At 38.2% G+C, this 22908-nt stretch overlaps 2 protein-coding genes and 1 pseudogene across 6 annotated transcripts; all 3 read left to right on the forward strand.

The window, feature by feature from the left end:
- The first annotated feature begins 4789 nt into the window (after positions 1 to 4789).
- LOC106329255 (mitogen-activated protein kinase 11) lies at positions 4790 to 6864 on the forward strand. The gene is made up of 6 exons (XM_013767883.1): positions 4790 to 5111; positions 5424 to 5553; positions 5652 to 5789; positions 5907 to 6239; positions 6321 to 6504; positions 6594 to 6864. Exons 1-6 carry the CDS (start codon positions 4954 to 4956, stop codon positions 6767 to 6769), a joined length of 1119 nt encoding a protein of 372 aa, XP_013623337.1. The 5' UTR covers positions 4790 to 4953; the 3' UTR covers positions 6770 to 6864.
- Positions 6865 to 13600: 6736 nt separating this feature from the next.
- LOC106328778 lies at positions 13601 to 16419 on the forward strand (annotated as a pseudogene).
- An 894-nt stretch (positions 16420 to 17313) lies between these two features.
- LOC106335903 (protein LHY-like) lies at positions 17314 to 21101 on the forward strand. 5 transcript variants are annotated; one of them, XM_013774577.1, is made up of 8 exons: positions 17314 to 17577; positions 17948 to 18105; positions 18197 to 18308; positions 18407 to 18468; positions 19066 to 19260; positions 19338 to 19469; positions 19567 to 20373; positions 20462 to 21101. In XM_013774577.1, the coding sequence occupies exons 2-8, from the start codon at positions 18058 to 18060 to the stop codon at positions 20801 to 20803; spliced, it is 1698 nt and encodes a 565-aa protein (XP_013630031.1). In that variant the 5' UTR covers positions 17314 to 17577; positions 17948 to 18057; the 3' UTR covers positions 20804 to 21101. The 5 variants fall into 5 exon arrangements, with proteins under 5 accessions (XP_013630031.1, XP_013630032.1, XP_013630033.1 ...); XM_013774578.1 differs by having other exon boundaries at positions 19066 to 19245; XM_013774579.1 differs by having other exon boundaries at positions 19066 to 19224.
- Positions 21102 to 22908: the final 1807 nt, after the last annotated feature.

Consider the following 22908-nt stretch of genomic DNA (forward strand, 5'->3'; position numbering starts at 1 on the left):
GAGAGGGAGAAAATGTAATAACCCTTTTTAAAGAGTAAAACGCAGACAAGGAAAAATCATGTAACAGCCGAGAAAATTACTCAAGTAAGTGGAAGTCGGATTGATCTTTTCGTGTGGATGTTTGTGGATCCCAAGGTACATAAGAAAAATTTAGAAAGTCTTAGAATAGTTTTCTATCTGAAGAAATAAATTCTTCGGAAAGTTTAATGGATTGAAAATGCTTGCAGTTCGGCCTAGAACGTCCTAGTCGGACGAGAAAATTAATCGAAAATTTATTATAGGGCCTTCCGATAGGAATGACCTTAGAATTATTTTAGAAATGTTTTGGTTTAAGAAATGTAGGTTTTTGTCAATGAGAAACATTCCCGCCAGCTCAGATCAGCTTATAACACGTTCGGGATTTAAATACGGCCCATTTGGGCCCATCTACGATGTGTTAATTATATTCGGAAGCTTCTGGAGGATGCAACTGCTTGTCTACCTCCTTAACCAGCTAGACATGTGCTACTCCTTTACTGGAGAAGCCTCCAAGCAGCTCTTGTTTATGTCCTATTGGTTGAATTGGTGGCTAGCCACAATACTTGTTTTAATTGGACAAATTTGTGGCTGCACACCAATCTCTCTCCAATTGGTTGCATGGGGAACGCAGGACAGCTCCTGCTTGCAAACCACGACCTATACCTTCTCCTGAGCTCATTCTCCACCCCTATAAATAGCAGACACCCCCTTAGTCATTTCTCATGCAAAGAACCCTAACCATAGCAGCTCGAAAAAGTCGAAACCCTAAGGTAAACTTTTTTTGTCTTTAACTTTCTTTTTATTTAGCTTTTGTTTTTCTTTTCTCTATTTTCTTAATTAGAACTTAGATAGCCTTTCTTACCCTGCCCTTCCTGTATTTAGATTTCTAAAGCTCTAGAGTTTTCCTGATAGAAGTTTAAAGTGAAGCCGATCGCGAGATAGGAGCGTTTGCAGTCCGAAACTTTCATATAAGTGTTGAGGTGAGTCTCGGTTATGGGTTATGATTGTTGTGTGTGCGACTAGCGCCAGCAAAACAAGAGTATTGGTTGATGCATTGCTAGGTTGCGCGTTTGGATATATAATGATATGATAATGACTGATGTTTGTGAAAGATATTGAGTTATATCGTCGGGCCTCGGCTCGAGGGGTATAACATGATTGTGATACATTGATGTGTGTTGCATATACTTATGTCATTACACTGTATTTTTTGGGCCTCGGCTCAGATAATATAACATGTTTGATCATATCTTAACGGGGAAACCTGTAAATCCACGGACTTGATCCGTGAGGGTCCGACACTCAGGTGGAGTGTCGTGAGAGTCATTGGTGTCCAATCGAGGCCCGTGCCTTGTCCGGGGCCTTACCAAAATTAGTTCCGGGCAGGACACGAAGACATGTGTGATAGGGCTAGCTACCCTCGACCGTGTAGCTGCATAACGATGCGGTAAGTGTGTTATTCGGGCCATCGGCTTTTTAGACTTTGTGTTTAGAGTCAATGGGCGCAAGAAGGGATGTGTTATCGAGTTCGTATCGAGATAGGAACCAATGGCGAGAGGAAGTCCTCGACGATCGATAATGATCTAACCACTCGTGAAGAGTGGATGCTTGTTTACGTGATTGCTTTATTTTTGCATTGTATATTTCTTAATATAATTTTTCTATGTTGCTTAATGTTTGATGCATAATGGGGGGATAAATAATTGTTAGGAAACCCGACTCACTGAGCAAAATAGTTGCTCATTAGACTCTTTGTTTTGCAGGTAACCCGTAGTAGGTTCCATTTGGGATCGGAGGAGCACAAAGCTGTTGGTGTAGATTTGCTACCTTTTGCAAACATGTACGTTTTGTAATATGTAAGATATGGTTTTGAACATCGGCCGAGCATGTATAAAGTTTTGATGTGGTTGAACTTAAAGTATATATGAATAAGAAAATGTTTGTGAAATGCTTGGATTCCATATGATACTAGTCCTAGTCCGAGACGAACTAACTAACGGTTTCAAACTCGGGTTGCAAAGCCTTAACTTGGAATCGCTAGGAAACCCGTTCTTGGACATATGATCTTGGGATTCCGGATCTGTTCAGGAACCTCGGGTCAAATGTTTGGGCACGTGGTAGTAGTATCTTCGATCTGGTAAGAGTTCTTTAGTTAGTCGTGCATGTTCTTGTTTGATTGGTGCATGGCAAACTAATTAACTTTTACTTATTCTGGATCGGGGGTGTTACACCAGCTCTCGCAATGGTGCAACCCTAAGAGCCACACTCCAGAGACCGCACGGTTCCTTAATCTACCGAATCGGAGTCCCGATGGCGTAACCATTAATTACCTAGCAGACAGTTCCAGTCATGTAAGCCATTAGTTGAAGCAGTCTCATTAGTATCCTTAAACAATATACTAAGGCAAATCCATAAGAAAGTTTTTTGATTTAAAGCTAATGACAACAAAGATAACTTGGAAACCCATAACACCTAACATAACTTGTACACAAAGTAGTAGTTATGTACTTTAGATCCTGAGACTTGACAGAGTCAACTGCATCCAAGAAACATGGACCTTTATACATGTATTTAAAAAAAAAGTAAACCATGACATGAACTGCTTCAGATTTGCTAAGCAATTCACCCGCTAACAATACCAGAAATGCAAGGTTCGGTACCAGGAGAGAAGAACAGGAACAGCGTATCTTGAGGATTTGCGCCTTTCAGAGGGAGCCGAAACCAAGTTTTGGTTTTCCGTGGCACTTTATGAAATCTATGTCAGATACGATCTTCAAAGCGGCAGGAATGAGAGAAGATCCAACATGCTGCTTAATCAAATTAAGTCTGTACTTCGAATACGCAACAATATTCATTTGTTGACTTCAATGCGACTATGACTTGCTCAGTTGCTCCACGCCAAAATCTTAAAGAACCTGCACATTCTCCCTTGTCTAGCCTTTCAAATTATCAAAACCAGCTTCAAAAGCACCAATAGTTGCATCTATGACCAGAATCGCGGTATGTTCGGAACTAAATATTTGTTTCCAGGAGAGTCTAGCAAAACATCATGATGTCTTTTAGTATAGAGATAAGCAACAGACACGATCATTGTTAAGCAACCAGTGCAGGATTATTCATTTTACAATCTCGATAATCCAAAAAAAAAAAATATGTTACCTACAACTTTGCTTATTTCTCAAACTTATTCATTTGCTTTTGAGATGCGCTTCCAGTAGATGCAGTAGTCTACCTGAAAGTGTTGAATTACCGGAATCAACATGTCCAGCCTACAAAAACTGTGTTTTTTTTGTACATGTCTGAATATCGAGCAATATTAAAGCAGGAGGAAAAAGTAGAAAAAAATTCGTAGACGAACCTCTTCATCGATAAGGAGCATCTCCTGTCCAATGAGGGTTTTCGTGTTTGGATTTCGAGCCTCCCAGAAATGAATCAGACGAAACCTCAACTCGGCTTCGTGTGGGCCGAGTGAAACATATCTGAAGAACATCACTTGGTCGCCATGCGGGGAGGAGAGAGCGGTAGCAGCTTTTGGTTTCTTCGGAATGGCAGATGAAACAGCAGTCTTACTGTTAGGTTTCATCACAATCGCAGAGGAAGCAGTGGACTTCCCGTGTGGTTTTGCAGTTGCTGAGGAAGCGACGGTCTTCTTGTTGGTCTTGCGGTCGCTGGAGACTGGAGAGTTGCCTTTGGGTTCCATCGGGATGATTGTCTGAGAGAATCTTATGGATTTTAATGGAGACATAAGATAAGAAAAGAGATTTATAAATAGACAAATGGAGAGGAAGGTGCAAGGAATCCATTGAATGAGTTCAAGCAAACGATTGATTAGAGCAGATAATGGTGAATACCTTGAAACGGATTTGGAGAAGGGTAATGGAAGAGGTGGAAGTGGAAAGGTAAGAGAAGAACAAATTAGGGTTACAACAATTATGTGGACGGAAAAAAAGGGCTACGACAGTTCCTGTGGTGATGATCTGTGTTAAACATATTTTTATAAGCCTACTAAATATGTCCAATTGTATGATCCAAACGTGTTTAGTCTCGTCTTTGATACGTACCAAATAGTCAAAACCGATGGTGATGTAGAGAGATGATGTTCTATCATTGGCTGGAATTAATAATCCTAGGTGGGACACTTTAGATTTTGAGCTTATTGTGCTTTTAGTATTGCAGAGTGGTTATTAAATATTTATAAATTGTTTAATTGATGGGTTTTAACATTTCAAATCCTATATTCAAACCATTATTAACGTTTTATTAGATCGTACAATCAACAGTTGGCCCCGAAACTCCCATATTCAAAGCTTGATAACCCAACTTATTATTAGATCGTACAATCAACAGTTGGCCCCGAAACTCCCATATTCAAAGCTTGATAACCCAACTTATTATTAGATCGTACAATCAACAGTTGGCCCCGAAACTCCCATATTCAAAGCTTGATAACCCAACTTATGGGAGAGACATAATTGAACTCAGTAGCTACAGAATTTCCTGTATTTTAATTTTTTCCTTTTTTTTGTCAAATCATTTAGGGTGTTGATGGTCAGTCAATGTGTTCGGTTCGGTTTAGTTTTTGAATATTGGGTTAGAGTGAAAAGCACATTGACTGAGTCAGACCAATTATCAAGAGTCGTCGTTTCAGAGAAAAGGTCAAGAAGATTACAGAAGAGAAATGTGTGTTGAAATTTCCATGGAGAAGAAAAGAAGACCCTTCTTCATTTTCACACTTACCACACGTTTTTTCGTTTCCGCTCCTTTTAAACATGTATACAAGGAACAAGTCTCAAGTAAACCACGCAAGAAAAATCTCCTCCATTTTGTTTTTCTTAGGCTCTTCTCCTATCCTATCTCTCCGTATCTACTTGGCTTCATCTCGTATTACTACAGTTCACAATCTCTCAATCTACTTTTGTAAGGAGAGAAAGAAAAATGTCGACGGGAACATGGTTGGGTGATGATGGCAGCGAAGGAGTTGCTATCAATAGTGGTCGTTATGTTCAGTATAACCTCAATGGCAATATCTTCGAAGTCTCTAGAAAGTATGTTCCTCTTCGTCCTGTCGGAAGAGGCGCTTCTGGCATCGTATGGTATGTTTATTATAAAATAAAAAAAATCAATTTTTTTTTGTTCCAACTGTTCGTAGTCGCAACTTGTAACAATCGCTCTGCTTCCACGATGGGTTTCTTAGTTTTTTAAAAAAAAAAAAAAAAAAATTAAAAAGCAAACCAATCGCGGGCCGCCACGTGTCAGTGGGGCCCGCGAACAGTGTAAGAAACTCAATAAGATCGGTTCTTAATTAGTAGTTTTTGTAACCCACTAAGAACCCCGGATAATCATGCTCTTAGGGATTTTGGAACTTGGCTGATTTCTTGATCTGTATATATATTCTTGTGATTCAGTGCTGCTTTGAATACGGAAACGGCCTATCAAGTAGCGATCAAGAAGATTGGTAAAGCATTTGACAACATTATTGTCGCCAAGAGAACTCTGAGAGAGATTAAGCTTCATAAGCATATGGATCATGACAACGTAAGCAACTTTTTTTTTGTTTATTCATTTACAATTTTCTCTTGTAGAAATCCGATTTCAAAGAATTATCATCATCATCCATTTACATCTCGTATTAGGTCGTTGCCATCAAAGACATTATAAGACCAAGGCAGCGAGATAATTTCAATGACGTTTACATTGTTTACGAGTTAATGGACACTGATCTTCATGCAATCATACGCTCCAACCAACCCTTAACTGATGCACATTCTCGGGTCTCTCTCTCTGTCTCTGCTTCTTTTGGTTTAAGAAGATCTGAATCATATATATATATATATATTAGTACTCCAGGTCTCTGAAGTTGATCTTTGATGTTTCTTTTTTTTTTGCAGTTCTTTCTATATCAGTTGTTGCGAGGACTCAAATATGTGCATTCAGCTAATGTATTGCACCGTGATTTAAAACCGAGTAATTTGCTGGTGAATGCAAACTGTGACCTCAAGATTGGAGATTTTGGGCTTTCCAGGACTAGATCAGAGACAGACTTGATGACTGAATATGTTGTTACCCGTTGGTACCGAGCTCCTGAGTTGCTCCTTAGTTGCTCCGAGTACACAACAGCTATTGATATCTGGTCTGTTGGTTGTATTCTCGGTGAAATAGTTACAAGGGAGCCGTTATTCCCTGGCAGAGATTATATTCAGCAGCTTCGACTCATCATCCAGGTACCCCTTTTTTCTATTCTGTTTCGCTTCTTCTTGAAAAAAGGAAACTAACACGCATATGTGGTTGCAATACACACACAGCTTATAGGTTCACCTGATGATTCAAGCCTCGGGTTCTTAAGAAGTGACAACACGAGACGATATGTAAAACAGCTTCCACAGTATCCAAGACAAAACTTTGCTGATAGGTTTCCAAACATGTCTATTGAGGCAGTTGATTTGCTGCAGAAGATGCTCGTCTTTGACCCAAGCAAACGCATAACAGGTAAACAAGAAAGCCCTTTATAATATGTATGTTACTTTCTCTCCTTTTTTTTTTAATAATAGTTTTAGCTTTTTTTTTCTGAGTTGCAGTTGATGAAGCTTTGTGCCACCCATACCTAGCGCCTTTTCACGACATTAACGAAGAAACTGTGTGTGAGAGACCGTTCGGTTTTGATTTTGAGCAACCTTCTTTGACGGAAGGGAATATCAAGGAGCTTATATATCGTGAATCAATCAAGTTTAACCCTCAAGATTCTACTGAGTGACTTGAAGAGAATCTTAGAGCTTTTACATAATCTCTGTATTGTCACATGCAGTAACTTTGAAAGACTGTTAAATCTTATCTTATTTGAAACTCCCACCTAATAATTATCAATTATCTGGTAAAGTACTTTCCGAGTTTTATGCGAAACCAAAGATGCTAACCAAGAACACAGAATAGATCAGGAAGGATTCATTCCACTGTGAGAAACAAATTGTGACAGGAATTATGGTTAATTCCGGTTTAGATATTTCATTTATGCATTTTGGTTTAGTTTTCTGATTTAGTAAACACTTATATGTACACCTTTTCCCATTTACGGGAATCAATCAATCAAACATGAAAACAATCTTCTTAAACCCTAACTCTCTCTATCATCATTCACCATTGAATCTCTGTTCTTCGGGATGATCCTTCTTCCTTCGTGGTCGTCCTTTAGGCTTTGATTCTCCTATCTCCGGGGTTCTCGGTGAACCTCTGGATTGGGTTTATCTATCATTATTGGTTTTCCCGTCTCACAAATTAAGTAATCACGAAAAATAGTCATTGAGCATATATAGCAGCTATATATGCTCTTTGAGAACAAATCCTATACAGAGGAAGAGACGGTCCTGAAGGCAATTCAAGACGCTAGAAGTTGGAAAGCAGCTCAAGATACGCTCCCTAGCAAAACAGTACCACAACGTGTGGATCCTCCTTCTAATCCCTCGCCTGAATCTTCGGTGCGGATCTTCAGGGATGCGGCCTGGAATCATCATTCTGGCAACTGTGGATTGGGTTGGTGAGATTCAGGCTCTGTTTTCTCGTCTCACTGTCATCCTCTGCCCTTATAGTGGAGGCGTTGGCGATCAAGGCTGCTATCTCTCACGCAGTTACAGACTATCAACTCAACCAACAGCCAATAGCTATCTTCTCAGACGCGAAGCCTCTGGTGGAACTCCTCAAGGAGAAGAAGTTCGATGTCAACCTCCAAAGTGTCCTCTATGACATTTATGCTCTAGCTAGGCCTTTGGTTTCACCTTTACTTTTATTCCTCGCTTACAAAACTCTGTTGCTGATTTGGTGGCAAAATCAGCTTTGTTTCAGTCTGTAAACACTCCTCTAATAGTCTAATGGAGTGATTTGAACATTTTCCTTTAAATGAATGAATGGTTTGATAAAAAAAGAGAGCATATATAGCAGTTTTGATCTGTGCAAATCGGTACAGTAAAATAACTAAGATTTATATAAGTAAATAAACATAGGGTGTCTTTGCTTTTTAAGGCTCCAAGAAGAGATTGTTGTAGGGTGTTGCCGAGGACAGAAAAGGAGGGAAAGATGGTGTCCATGTTGGAGCTTGTAGGGATGATGAAATTGTTGAATTCTCTGTCAAAGAGTAGAATTTATGATATATTTCCCTGCTAGCTACCTATCTTGAGTTTAACTTCCACACACAAAGAGAGATAAGACCATATGTTTTCCAACGTAGCATGGGAACACCCAGCTTAACAGGTTTTTGGTTGAGGGCTTAGCCAGTTAATTTTAAAAAAAAAAAAAAAAAAGAAAAGAGCTAGGGAGGGAGGAGGGAACAGCTGGCCAGCTGGGATAACGAGTTGATCGCATTCCCATTTAGTATCCCATCTATACGCGATCATGACGAGATTCATTCTTTTCCTTCTCTACTTTGTTTGCCGTCTCCGTATTCTCTCAGGCTGCTGAATTTAAAGATAGATGACTTACACCTGTACACTAAAGAGACTTTTGGAAAATTTTGGCTGAATTTAATTTATATAATTGAGTGCTGAAAATCCATGTTTATAGATAAGATACCACATGGAAAATATGAAAGATACTTAACTTATATATTCTCTTTGTTTCATAATAATTGTCATTCGAACGTTTTTTTTTGTTACACTAAAAATGTCACTTTACAATTTCAATGCAACTTTACTTTCATCTGAAAATTAATTGCAAATTGTATTGATTTTATAAATAATTTTATTTATCTCAAATACTATTGGTTAGAGAGGTGTAATTAATAATAATTTACATATATTTTAGCAACTTTCTTAATCTGTATGAAAAATGTCATAGTGACACTTATTCAGAAACAAAGAGAGTATTACTTAAGTTTTTCTCATATTTTCGATGTAAGATTTTATCTCCAGCACACTCAGGCCCGGATCTGGATCTGGTCGTGAAGTTGGCTCTGATAATACCCGGAAAATACTAACAACACCTCTCGTGTAGGTGTGTGATCAGCAGACTGCATTTCTATGATATAAGCTAGGTTGTCACTTGGTATATATGCTATACTTCAACATCTACCAGTACCACCACCGCAATGGGAATTTTGGATTATCAAGATCTCGATCTCTAAAAAGGTAAACGGCTATCCCTGAAAGCAAACTATATGTGAGCAAACAGTTAGATCAGTTGGCCATTTTTGTTCTCTTTTTAATTTGGTTTGTCAGACAATTTTCATTTGTAATTTGATTTCATTTAATTTAGTTGTTACTTTTTAACTTAATTGATCGTTCGGTATTTTGAAGGATATTGCTAGTAGTATGTGTTTTATAGCACTGCCAACATCAATCGTGTTGTTTTATGCTATCTATATCATTTATTTATGTTGCAACCATATATTGTTAGTCATGTTTATACGATGTATATATGTGAAGATAATGTACATATATATTCATGCATTGATGCAGAAGCGTTTGTGATCTCGTCCCTTTTGGCAGAATGACTAGCAATCCGTTCAGCGATGGAACACGTCATCTCCCTTCAGTTTCGACGTGTGGTGTTTGAATCGGATTCTCTGCAACTGGTGACAGCAATTGTGGATGGATCAAGTTTCTCTGACCTTCATGAAGTCCTATCTGATATCTATTTGTTGTCAATTTCTTTTGATTCTGTTGAGTTTAGGTTCTGTCGACGTGAAGCTCTCTCTTTTGAGAACTCCGTTGCAAAGAAAACTCTTTCTGACTTTGTAGCAAATCAGTCCAATTTAATTTGGGCCTGATTATTTTTAATGAAAATTCCGCTAGTGCACAAAAAAAAAATTCATGCATTGATGGGGGACTAGTTTATAGTTAGCTGGTATTAGGCCGACCAATATTTACTTCGTTAATGTCCGCACGTGGGCACTATTCCACCGTTTCATTTATTCTTCTAACTGAACTAAGTTAGTTTGAGTTTGGGTCCGATTGGTAATAGCTGTGGGTTTAAAAATTTTGCTGTAGAAAAAAATCTGTAGATTTTTTGTTGTGACTTTAGATTTTATTGCTGTAGAATTTTATGGAAAGCACTAAAAAATTGCTTTGGATATTTGGCTCTGCAGAGCACTTGTACAGCTGTAGGTTATTTCAAGAGCTGTGGTTTCAAAAAAAAATTTAAAGCTTGATTACTCTGAATTTAATGTTGTAAAAATAAATAAGGTTGTGGATAACACCTACAGCAACTACCAATCACCTTAAGATATTGTACTTGTCGTTGTCAGCTTTATACAATACGTACAACATTTTGACTCTTAGAGACACATTTTGACTCTTAGAGACTTAGACCAATTCCATCGGGAGTCCAAACAAATAAATGCAAAAAAATAAATGAAAAAGAAAAAGAAAGCAGAGAACCGATCTTTAATTTGGGATTTTAAGAGGTGGCAAGAACCCATACGTAGCAGCTTCCTATTCGACCACAATGAATGTCTCTCTCTCCTTCGTCGGGGTTTCCGTGAAATCCCATCTTTTCTTTTCTTCCTCTTTCTTCGATCTCTCCGTCTTCCTCTTCGATAAAATGAGCCAAGATTCCGGGGGTGGTTGATGTCAATCCCAAATATGAATAGCTTGAGATGCTTCTACACTCGAGCTAACTCTCTCCTCCTCCTCCTCCGATCTTCCTTCACTCCAGTCACGATCCCCCACCCCCGTCGCCTCTGCTCCGCTTTCGACTCTCTCTCTCCAATCAAACCGCCAATTCCATCTCAGACGTAGATTCAAAGACACAGACGACTTGTGGAATCGCAAAAGACGCGATTTCGAGCAGAGAAGACAAACCTGAGGAGAAGCACAGAAAAATCGCCGGTTCAAGTGCTCGGGGATGGGGTCCAGGTGAAGTGGTTATGAACAAGAAGAAAGGTAAAGTGAAAACTTCCTGGGTTTGCGAGAGCTGTGGGCACTCGGAAGGGCAATGGTGGGGAAGCTGTCGCGCTTGCAACAAAGTTGGGACTATGCGACATTTCTCTGAAGGCTCTTCTGAGTTTGTTTCAGGGGGTGGTGATGATGATGGGAAGCTAATGATGGGAGAGATTAGTGAGGTTTTGAGGTGTTTAGTTACTTGTATGACGAGTTATGATTATGCGTTAGAGAAAACTCAAGTTGTTAAGGTATAAGATGAGGGATTCTCTGTATATTAAATCTTGACTAGAGGAAATAAACTCTTTGTGAGAACTGTTACAATTTTTGTGAAAGGTTACATTTTTCATTCTATGAACAGAGCACCGAACAAATCATGTGAAACAAGAAAAGATGTTTCAATCGAAGATCACAATGTTTTTTCTGCTGACTTTACTGTCTAGATGGATAAGGATTTTGAGAGAAAAGATATTTGGTGAAAGATATAATGACATAGCTTTGACATGTTAGTGGTGGACCATCACAGTTATGGGGCTAATGGCTTTTTCGTTTCTTTGGTACGTTTGTTACGCTCATGCATCTTCCTGTGTTCACTCAAGGTTCTGCAATTTCCTCTAGTTTTAAGACTGTTTACACATTAATCATTGGGTTCATGAGTTGTTTTTTCTACTTTTTGCAGTCAAGGATTTCTGATGTAAGCTATGAAAAGCCGGATGATCCTGATGGTGGATTGGAACGCAGAGGCTTATCAGGTGACTCGTAGTGAGATTCACTTTACAATCTGTCTGCAGGTTTCTTCATGTTCCATTCGTTGATACCATCTGATCAAACTTCTTATCATGACTCTGTGTTCATTCACACCTTTGATCAAACTTTTCTTTCATCTTATAAATAAAATCATTCAACTTTCTAAAAAAAAAAAATTTAAGAACCTCAATAAAGTTCTTCTATTGGAGGAGAAAAAATTTAATTAGATTAACAAGAATTCTTAAGTTTTCAAATCACAAAATTAACTAATAAATAATTCATTAGAACCTTTAATAGTCTCTTACTAATGGACATGTACGCTCATCGATCATCGATCAAGTTTGACGTCGATTACATAATATATTTTCTTCTTCTTTTAATCACAGAATTATTCATATTGATAAAACTAATTATCCGTTGTTTACATACTTTCATTAATTATTCATGCATAAACATAAACCTAAAATTATGTCATCCTAGTATTGAAGTTGAAGAGTGATACTTCATGTCGACACACATGTGTTTCATGTCGTAACCGAAATTTACAATAGCAAACAAAAATTACTTGTTAATAAAATTTAATAGAGAAATTTATTCGATTATGTCTTAGTGTCAGTGGAGACAGGCTAGGTAAGTTTAAATGATAATGACATCACTATCGAAGCATTTAATTTGGATGTGTGTATAATGAAGAAAAACAAAATCTGCTAATATCAATTTTTTCATGGTCCACAAAAGGAGTTTGCATGCATGTGGATTGTGGGATACCCTGTTATATAAAAATATTAAAATTTGAATATTTGGGGACACGCTTTCGTCTACCCTCGTTGTTGCAACTTGCAATTGGGACAGGGTCGCTTCTCATGAATGAAAGAAACGTTTCTCAACACACATAGCCTTTAGTTTTACAAGCAGGTCGTTGTTTTGTTGAAGTGATCTAGTTAACAAACTAAGCTAAACAAAAAATTGTTATCTTAACCATAGGTTTCAAAGAATTTATAAAAATGTAAATATTTATCATTTGCATATCGTGTGAACAAAACTGACAAATAATCTGACTAGTCAATTCAATATCAAGGTCACATATAATAAGTAGTTGAGCTAATAATAGTATCCCGGAACCACCCACCATTAATTTCGAATATTTTCCCATCTTTTTTGTTTGTTAATGTTATTTAATCTCATTAATCTCATTAGTATATTTCTTGGACTTAGAGCAACTCTAATGTCTAATGAATAATTTAATAGTTGATTTTGTGATTTGAGAAGTTTAGAACCCTTGTTAATGTAATTAAATTTCTTATGGTCTAATGGAAGAACCTCTTTAAGGTTCTTAAATTTTTTTTTTTGTTTTTAGAAGTTGAATTATTAAATTTAAATTTTACAAAACTTATAAATTATTGGATTTCATAAAATTTAAACAAATATGACATAGAAACATATTAAAGATAGAAATACAAATTTTGAATTAAAATTTTTAAACAAACATGAAAGAAACACAGTAAAACTTTCTATAGAATTTGATGCAAAAATCAGACAAACAATCTCTAACTCAAAAGCAGCTCTTGCGTATAATTAGATAAGGAAACATACCAGTTGACGCTGTGAATCCAGTTATTTATGACATTTATAGCTTCAATGTTATTTGTTTTAAGAACTCGAATGCCAAATGTTTGCCTTATTTAAATGTTTTTGCTGTCTAAAACCAGCTGAAAAAAGTAACTTTTACCTCAATTTGACGCCGAGTCTTTGCAACATCAAGTGGGCAAGTAGCAGCACCAGTAACCGCACCAGCAACAAAACCAGCAGTGAAGTTTGCTCCTATTATACCCCCGCCCTTGGTTCTTCACCCATGAAAGAGAGAATGCTTCTCCGTGTCTAATAGTCATAAAGAAAACAGTCGTGAGGACCAGTGTATATAACACACAATGGAAGATTCTGAATGTATTTTTTCAGAGATAAAATTACTCACAGGCTCAAGTATCGACCAGCAGATTGCAGAGAACGGAACGTCCCGAGCGAGTTGAGCACCAAGACCAGTCCACAACATCCTGTAATTTTGTCCATTACTTGAAGACCCCTTGACTGGATTCACAGCGTCAACTAACGTCTTCCAAACGCCAGGAAGTTTCAACCCATTCATCCTCACTCTCTTCCTCAATCGAACCCTTGTCCTTCTTCAACGCGGCAAGGAGGAGATAGAGATAGAACTTGCCTCCTCCCTCGTACGTATCAAGAATCTTATCAAAATCCAACAACACTCAGCCAAAAGAACATAACTTTCAACATCCCCATCAACGCAAATCAAAAACCGAATCATAAAACACACAAAGTTAGATACCTGTGTGTGCAGAAGACGCCACGGCGGAGGAAGACGTGAGCTTGGCGAAAAGTGAGTCTTTCGACACCAGCAATCAGCGACTCGTCTATCCTAACGCAGCCGAACTTTTCGATCACCTTCTCGTGATCGACATTACCGGAGACGACCCACAGAGTCACAGCTTGCGCCTCCTCCAATGATGACGATTCTCCAAACTCAACATCTCATCCAACAAACGGTTGATCTCGTGTTGGATCTCGTGTTTCCTAGTCTCCTCCTGTAGTGAAGAGATTAATGAAACCAAAAAAAAACAACTCCGAACATCGACGAATCTCCACCGTGATGATTTGGGGAGATTTCTCAAAACCAAACCATCGACAACATCGAAGAAATTTCTCAGACCCAAAAAAAAACACCGAAGAGAAAGAGAGAGAAGCCAATAGCGAAGAAACACGTATAGGGTTACCAGTTCTAGAAGTGTCATATTAGACACCGGTTCTTTGGTTTTTTTTTCATTTTTCATTTATTTTTTTTTGTTTTTTTTTAGAGCCTCTTGGAAGAACCTCTGATGGAGGTGGTCTTAATAGCAACTCTATATATCTATCCACCTCCGGTTGCCCTAATTCCACCGAATTCACCATTTTTAGAATTTCCGTTCATCATTTTTTCTCTCCCCAAATTTGCCTAAAGATTTAACAACTACACACATTTTCTATCCAGTTTGAAATATTTTGACCAAAAAATTATATCGATCGATGGAGAGAACAAGCAGCATAGGAATGGATCAAGAGAGATTAACGGCGGAGATGGCGTTTCGACTTTCGAGATTCTTCATCGGCCGTTATACGAATCCGGCGGCGTTTGCCGGATTTCTTAACGTCCATTAAGCTCAAGTACGTCAAGCTTGGACTTCACAACTCTTGCAGCCTCACCACTGTTCTCTTCTTCCTCATCATCCTCCTCTTAACCGGAACCGTGCTGGTTCAACTAACCGGTCTAACGTTCGATACGTTCTCAGATCTTTGGTCTAACCAGGTGGTCCAACTCGAGGGGGCGACAAGACTCGCGTGCATGGTTTTCCTCTGCTTCGTTTTGACCCTCTACGTGGCTAACCGTTCTAAACCGGTTTACCTAGTTGATTTTTCTTGCTACGAACCGGAAGATGAGCGGAAAATGTCTGTGGACTCGTTCTTGAAGATGACGGAGGGAAACGGAGCGATCACCAAAGACACGGTTCAGTTCCAGGAAAGAATCTCGAACCGGGCCGGTTTAGGTGACTAGACTTATCTACCACGTGGCATAACCTCGACACCTCCGAAGCTAGATATGTCGGAGGCACGTACCGAAGCTGAAGTGGTTATGTTCGGAGCACTAGATTCCCTCTTCGAGAAAACCGGAATCAAACCGGCTGAAATAGGAATATTGATCGTAAACTGCAGCTTATTCAATCCAACGCCGTCTCTATCAGCGATGATTGTGAACCATTACAAGATGAAGGAAGACATCAAAAGCTACAACCTCGGAGGAATGGGTTGCTCCGCCGGATTAATCTCAGTCGATCTCGCCAACAATCTCCTCAAAGCAAATCCTAATTCTTACGCTGTCGTGGTCAGCACGGAAAACATAACCCTAAACTGGTACTTCGGCAACGACCGGTCAATGCTCCTCTGCAACTGCCTCTTCCAAATGGGCGGCGCAGCCATTCTACTCTCTAACCGCCGACAAGACCGGTCAAAGTCAAAGTACAAGCTAGTTAACGTCATACGGACACACAAAGGATCAAACGACAAGAACTATAATTGCGTGTAACAGAAGGAAGACGAAAGGGGAACAATTGGTGTCTCTTTAGCTAGAGAGCTAATGTCCGTCGCCGGAGATGCTCTGAAAACAAACATCACGACGCTATAGGACCGATGGTTAATCTTCCATTGTCGGAACAGATATTGTTCTTGATTTCGTTGGTCAAGAGGAAGATGTTTAAACTCAAAGTCAAGCCGTATATTCCGGATTTCAAGCTAGCTTTCGAGCATTTCTATATACACGCAGGTGGTAGAGCGGTTCTCGACGAAATGCAGAAGAATCTTGATCTTAAAGATTGGCATATGGAACCTTCTAGAATGACTTTGCACCGGTTTGGTAACACATCGAGTAGCTCGCTTTGGTATGAGATGGCTTATACTGAAGCTAAGGGTCGTGTTAAAGCTGGGGATAGACTTTGGCAGATTGCTTTTGGATCTGGTTTCAAGTGTAACAGTGCGGTTTGGAAAGCGTTAAGAGCGGTTTCAACGGAGGAGATGACGGGCAATGCGTGGGCTGGTTCGATTGAGATTGTGCAATGATTGGCTGGAGTATAGTGATTGGTATGATTACGTGACTATGTATTTTTTTATGTAAAGTTGTTGAGTGAAGATTATGATGTAATTTATTCTATACTATGGATGTATGTTTGGTATACTTTAGTTGATTTTTAATACTTAGGTAAACAAGAAATTTGAAAAGCAAAGTCGTATCTACTACATTCACACCTAGTTAGATAACTTGCAGAATCGCACAAATTACAATGTTTTAAATCAATTACACTTATTTATTGTGTGAAGTTGTGGTTTTGTTCATTAATCACTCTTTAGATAATCGGGATAATTATCTACTAACCATTATCACTTTATCATAAAACATGTATAGTTCCATAGTTTTTTTTGGCTCTTTTGATTATTCCATCCTGCAGATTGCTGTAGTTAAGCATATCGAAGATTCAACCATTCTATAATGTTAATTCAGTCCCATATTAAGAATGTGTATACTCCTTTTATAGTTTTGTAAAAGTAACGGAGATAGTCAAATAAGAAGAAAAATATAAAACTCATCACAATATCACGGTTCTTCAGTAACTTGATCAATAAAAATAACTTAGCAGGGTCTATAAGTTTGAGCTTGTCTCCTGGCTTCTGTTTGATGTTTGGTGGTGTTTCTTATATACTACTACTAAGTTAAATGCTACGTAGATATAGTTTTGAATCGAAATGTTAATAAACTCGATATAAATGGGTATCATAAAGCCGAAATAAAAATCGAAAAGCAGAAGCTATTGTTTAGGTCTATATAAAGTTCTATTAGAAGCCCAGATGGACCGACACGTATGAGTCTTACACCATTGCAGCTGCCACGTAAGTTTAATGGACCCCACGCTGGTTTTTACCTTGACGAACTAAACAAAAAGGAAGACTTTCTGGCTCAAAGAGAAGCCAAGTTGGGGACTAGAGATAGGAAAAGTGCAGTGAGAAGCCACTACTATCTCACCGCGTGTCGATCTCCGATGACTTCTGTTTTTTCCATTTATACCCTTCGTGCTGTTTCAGCCTCAAATAATTTATAAAAAGAAACACATTAAAAAAAATGAAGGAAATTAGAGAAAAATGGTTATGGCTGAGATTTGCTTCTGAGTTCTACCTTCCTTCTTCTTCAGCCTTAAACAGTCTTCCTTCTTCTCAATCTATTCTCCAGCTCTAGCTCTGTTGGAAAAAAAGAGTGTTTATTGTTTTCCGGGAACGATGACTTCTCCGGCGAGTTGCCGTGAGATGATCTAGTTTCTATTTTGGATTTGCATACTTTGTTCCTTCATAGTGGCTAAGGGTATGTGTTTTACACTATTTAGCAATATTAGAATCTCTGTTCTGTTGCTGAAGAAGAAATTTAGTAAATTATATTAGCTAGCTGCTCTAAGTTGTTGTTGTTAGGCTGTTAGCATAACTAATCAAACAAATCTTAAGATTAAGCAATCATTACTGATTTTAGGGTGTTTGTGATGCTCTATAAAGGTTTTAGCTGCAATGGATTCGTTTGGGTTTGAATTTTTTTTAGAAAAGAAAAGGGAATTCTTTTGAAGCTACTCTGTGGACTTTTCAGAGATTTCTCACTTTGATTTCTTATTCTCTATCTCTTTTGTTAGTATTGTCCTAGTGTGGATCAAATATTTTCTCATAGTTTCTTTCTCCTTTTGCAGCTAAGCTAGAATCTTTAAGAGGTCTTTTCAATTAGAAGTCACAACGGCTTTGCAATTTGTGGGGCGGGAGGAACTTTGATGTTTGGATTTGAAGCAGCTAGGATCCGGTTATGGATACAAATACATCTGATGGACCTGGTGAAGAATTATTAACTAAGGTAATAAAATGCAAAAGATTGTCCTAGTTTGAGATTTTTCTTCTTTGTTTAGTGTGACGTGAGCGAATATTTGGTTTTGTTGAATGAATAGGCAAGAAAGCCATATACAATAACAAAGCAGCGAGAACGATGGACTGAGGACGAGCATGATAGGTTTCTTGAAGCCTTGAGGCTTTATGGACGAGCTTGGCAACGTATCCAAGGTCCCAATACATTATTAGCTTCTTGCTGTATGATCTGAACATCAGTCTTCTCTGTTCATTTTCCTTTATTTTTTTTTATTTTTTATTTTCTTGTACAGAACATATTGGGACAAAGACTGCTGTTCAGATCAGAAGCAATGCACAAAAGTTCTTCACAAAGGTAAGCCGTTCGGTTCTGTTGGTTGATTGATAGTGAGTCAATATATAGAGATAGATCCCATGAATTTAGTCAATGACTATGTTTAGAGATTGCCTATCTCACTACCTGTCACTTGTGTGTTGTTTTATTTTGCTAAGTAGAGTTGGTTGGTTCCAAGGATAGCAGCAGATGCTTTGTAGAAATTATTGGTTTTAATATTTTACTATTAGATCAAAGAGAGAGAGAGAGAGAGAGAGAGAGAGAGAGAGAGAGAGAGAGAGAGAGATCCATTCATTATCTGAGACAAGTCTACAGTAACATAACTAGCATTGCATTTCGCATGACACACTTTTGTCCCATATTCACCAAACTCCATTAAATAATGAGATTGCATGGACTCTTTTAGCCATTCAAATAGCAAAAACCAAACCTCCTTGGCCCCTATAGGAAAAGGACATGAAGTAAGTGTCTCCTCTACCCACCACGAACACATTCGGGTCAGTATAAGACTCTTTTTTTTTTAAAATCAAGCTCAAGAGTCTAAGGGTTGCATTTACAATCTCCGATTTGGAAAAAACAAAAAAAAAAAGAACTCACAGTTGTGGTTGGACTCTTCAGTTGGAGAAAGAGGCTGAAGCCAAAGGCATTAAAGCTCTGGACATAGAGATTCCACCTCCTCGTCCTGAAAGAAAACCCAATGTTCCTTATCCTCGGAAACCTGGCCCATCTTCCTCTCAAGCGAAACTTGTATCTTCTTCACAATGTAACCAGCCTCAGGTCTTCTTGGATTTGGAAAAAGTGCCCATTTCTGAGGTTTTTTTGGTTCTTCATTCTATCATTTTGTTGTTGTTTCTTGTGACAGACTTGTTATGCTTTTGTTTCTGGTTTAGAAAACATCAACTGGGAAAGAAAATCAAGAAGAGAACTGCTCAGGGGTGAACAAGTATCCCTTACCAAATAATGTAGTAACTCCAGGGAAACTAAAGACATTCATGGAATCTTCTGATCCGTCGTTAAGAAAGGTATAAAGATTGTAGTCCAAGAACATGATGCTGTATTTTGAAGTTCCTCCATAGCAATAAAAGAAAAACTTGGTTCCATTCTGATTATTTTGAGCAGGCAAGTGCCGATAATGAAACAAGCAAGGCTTCAAATGTGGACAACAACATGGTTCATGAGGAGAACAAAGACATAGATGATGATGGTCTGCACAGCGCAAGGCATCATCCAGCTACTACAACTTCCCATCAAGCGTTTCCAGCATTCCCTTTCCGCTCGTTTCTCCACATGTCTTCTACTTTCTCCAATCTTATCATGTCTACACTCCTACAGAATCCTGCTGTTAATGCTGCAGCCACATTCGCTGCTTCGGCCTGGCCCTTTACTACTAATGCCGGAGCCTCATCAACGCAAATGAGCTCTTCTCCTCCAACTATAGCTGCCATCGTTGCTGCTACAGTAGCTGCCGCAACTGCTTGGTGGGCTTCTCATGGACTTCTTCCTACTCCAGTCCCATTACCAGCCGTCTCAGTTCCAACTCCAGCTGCTATGGATAACGTCCGAAATGATCAACTTGAGAAACAAAGAACGGCCTTTCAAGAACAAAACATGGCTTCAAAATCTCCAGATTCATCATCCGACGGTTCAGAGGAGACTGGAATTACCAAGCTAAAGGCTGACGGTGACAAGGAGGAAGTTGTTGCTGCTTTGCTAGATTCAAACGTTTCCCACAAGAAAAATCCAGTGGACCGCTCATCGTGTGGGTCAAACACACCTTCAGGCAGTGACGTGGAAACAGATGCATTGGAGAAAGAAAAAGAGGCAGATGCAAACCAGCCAAGTGTTATTGAGTTAAGCAACCGTCGGAGTAAAATCAGAGACAACAACAACCAAACTACTGATTCATGGAAGGAAGTCTCTCAAGGGGTAAAACCAAAAAAAGAAAAAACAATGATTCATTCACTTGCAGCGTTTTGCTTTGGAATTAACACTAACCGTGAAACTCTGGTCTCAGGGTCGTATAGCATTTCAGGCTCTCTTTGCAAGAGAGAGGTTGCCACAAAGCTTTTCACCTCCTCAAGCAGCAGAGGATTTGAATGGAAAACAAATTAGCGACACGTCAATGCCATTGGCTCATAATAACTTGAACAAGATTCAAGATTCTTGTAAAGCAGACCAAAAAAGCGCAGTGAATGAAGAACCGGAGAAGAGCCTTAAAATGAGAGAGACAGGGTTTAAGCCATACAAGAGATGTTCCATGGAAGCGAAAGAGAGCCAAGTTGGAAACGCAAACAATCACAATGATGAAAAGGTCTGCTGCAAGAGGCTTCGTCTGGAAGCAGAAGCTTCAACATAACCAACACAGACTTTGAGGTAATTATATTTGCTTCTTCATTCAATCTTTTATGGAAAGAGACTTTTTTTTTTCTTCTTCTTCTTTTTAAGATCCATCTGATCTGAACATTTCTTCTGTCATGTCAATTTCTGTACCATATTACTACTCCATCTCCGTGTCTGATGTCTCTGTTTGTGTCCGCCACTTCTGGTCTCTGGTGTGTTATTGTTAAATTTACCATTAAGCAATGGATTTATGTCTATTTTGGATATTTTTGAAATCATAAACACAGTTTTAGATTTGATAAAGACTTCGTGTTTGTCTTTGGTGTTTCTGCCACAATGCTTCAACTTTCTTGAATGGTTTAAACTCGACTTGAAGGTGCCCAAAGGTATACAATGGGCTTAAGATATTTTCACTAACTGGGTCCATGCACATCATTTTTATATTACAAGCTCAGTTCAGGGGAATGAAGCTGATTCAAATCAATTAATTTACTACAAAATATTTGAATATTAGATGAAATCAGACAAATCGATCCTAAATGAACATGCCTGTCTCTGTATATACACGAAACTCACTTGGTTAACTTAATATAAAAAGCAAAGTTTAAAGTTTAAACATCACACCATACAACAAGTGACCAAATCCACCAATATTTAAACTCTATAGAAATCAAGAATAAGTTTTTTTTTTTTTTTAAGTTTCTCTGAGAAGCTCAAGAAGAAGAGAAGCAGCAGAGTCTTTCGCCTTCTTAACACTCGGCATCGGCTCTCCCATACATTCACCAGTCCATCCTCTATCGCTTGTACTCACTCTTACCCAAAATGTAAACCTCTTTGCAGGCGCCGCTCCTCCTTCCTTGACACATCTACAATATGGGTCGGTTTAAATGCACGGCTCTATATACAACTTATTTTGTATTGGTGCAGACCAACAAAAATAAAATCGGAAATTTGAAGGGAGAAAGAGAGAAAATGACAGAACAAAAGCCTGTGAAGCCTACAACGATAGGTTGGAACTCGTTTTTGACAAATTGTTTAAGACCATTTTTCGATAGGTTTCCGGCCGAAGACGTTCGTCAGAATAACCGAATGTTTGACACTATGAAGTAGTGTAACTTTATGTCAAAATCAGAGTTGGTTTGAATGAGAAAATATTGGTCTAAAGTCATTGACTTGGAAAGCTTGTAGAACTTGGCAATTTGACTATGTTTGAGAAACTAGTAAATGTCCTACATAAAAATATGGAGAAGTAATAAAATGGTTATGCTATGGTATAATAGTGAAAAGATATGCCCAAATAAATATCTGTGTATCAAACCGAAATGAATTAAACCAAGTTTGATATCAGATTCGGGTTTGGAATTAGGATTGGATTTAATATTTGGTCTAGTCTATTATTCTTTAATATTTTGACCAAATTTAAAAGTGATTGAAAGAATCATTTATATCTTTTCATTGATAGCAAAGAAACGTTTTCTGACTTTGATAGTCATGGGTCCAAACTAATTATGATAATTAGTGCCTACGTTTTCTTTTGTTATTGCTTTGGAAGAAGCTTATATAATTCAAGTCTCCATATTGTAAAAGAGATATACGATCAACAACAACAAAACCATGATCCTCCACTTGAATATTTTTTTTTTATTTTTATTTTTTGAATCTGAGAGTACATCACAGAAATAGGTTCGATAGATTCTGTTTTTCGGTGATGGTAAACAGAAACAATGCTGCAGTTGTATCTTGGGAATCTGAGCGCTATAAAACCGTTACACTACGGGGCGTTTAAAGATTTAAAGAAAGATATTAACCATCTCGACTCTGCAATTCTTCTTTATTCTTTTATTTCGGTATTGTAATTTTGATTTATGTTCTTATTATTCTTTACAAATATCAGTTGTCATATGTTAGTAAAATAAAGTTCCTACACTCTTAAATTTTTAAATATTGTTTATGCTATTACACTAACAATACTGATTTTTGTTAAAAGTTTTGTTTATAAGAACAGGTCCATCACTATTCTCAAATTGGTGTCGGAATAGGTTTGGATCGGTTGTTACAACCTTAATTCTGTAAATTTTCGTTTGTATTATTATACTAATGAAAACTGATTATTTTGTGAAG

Source organism: Brassica oleracea, chromosome C3 (genome assembly GCF_000695525.1).
Source record: "Brassica oleracea var. oleracea cultivar TO1000 chromosome C3, BOL, whole genome shotgun sequence".
Lineage (NCBI taxonomy): Eukaryota > Viridiplantae > Streptophyta > Magnoliopsida > Brassicales > Brassicaceae > Brassica > Brassica oleracea.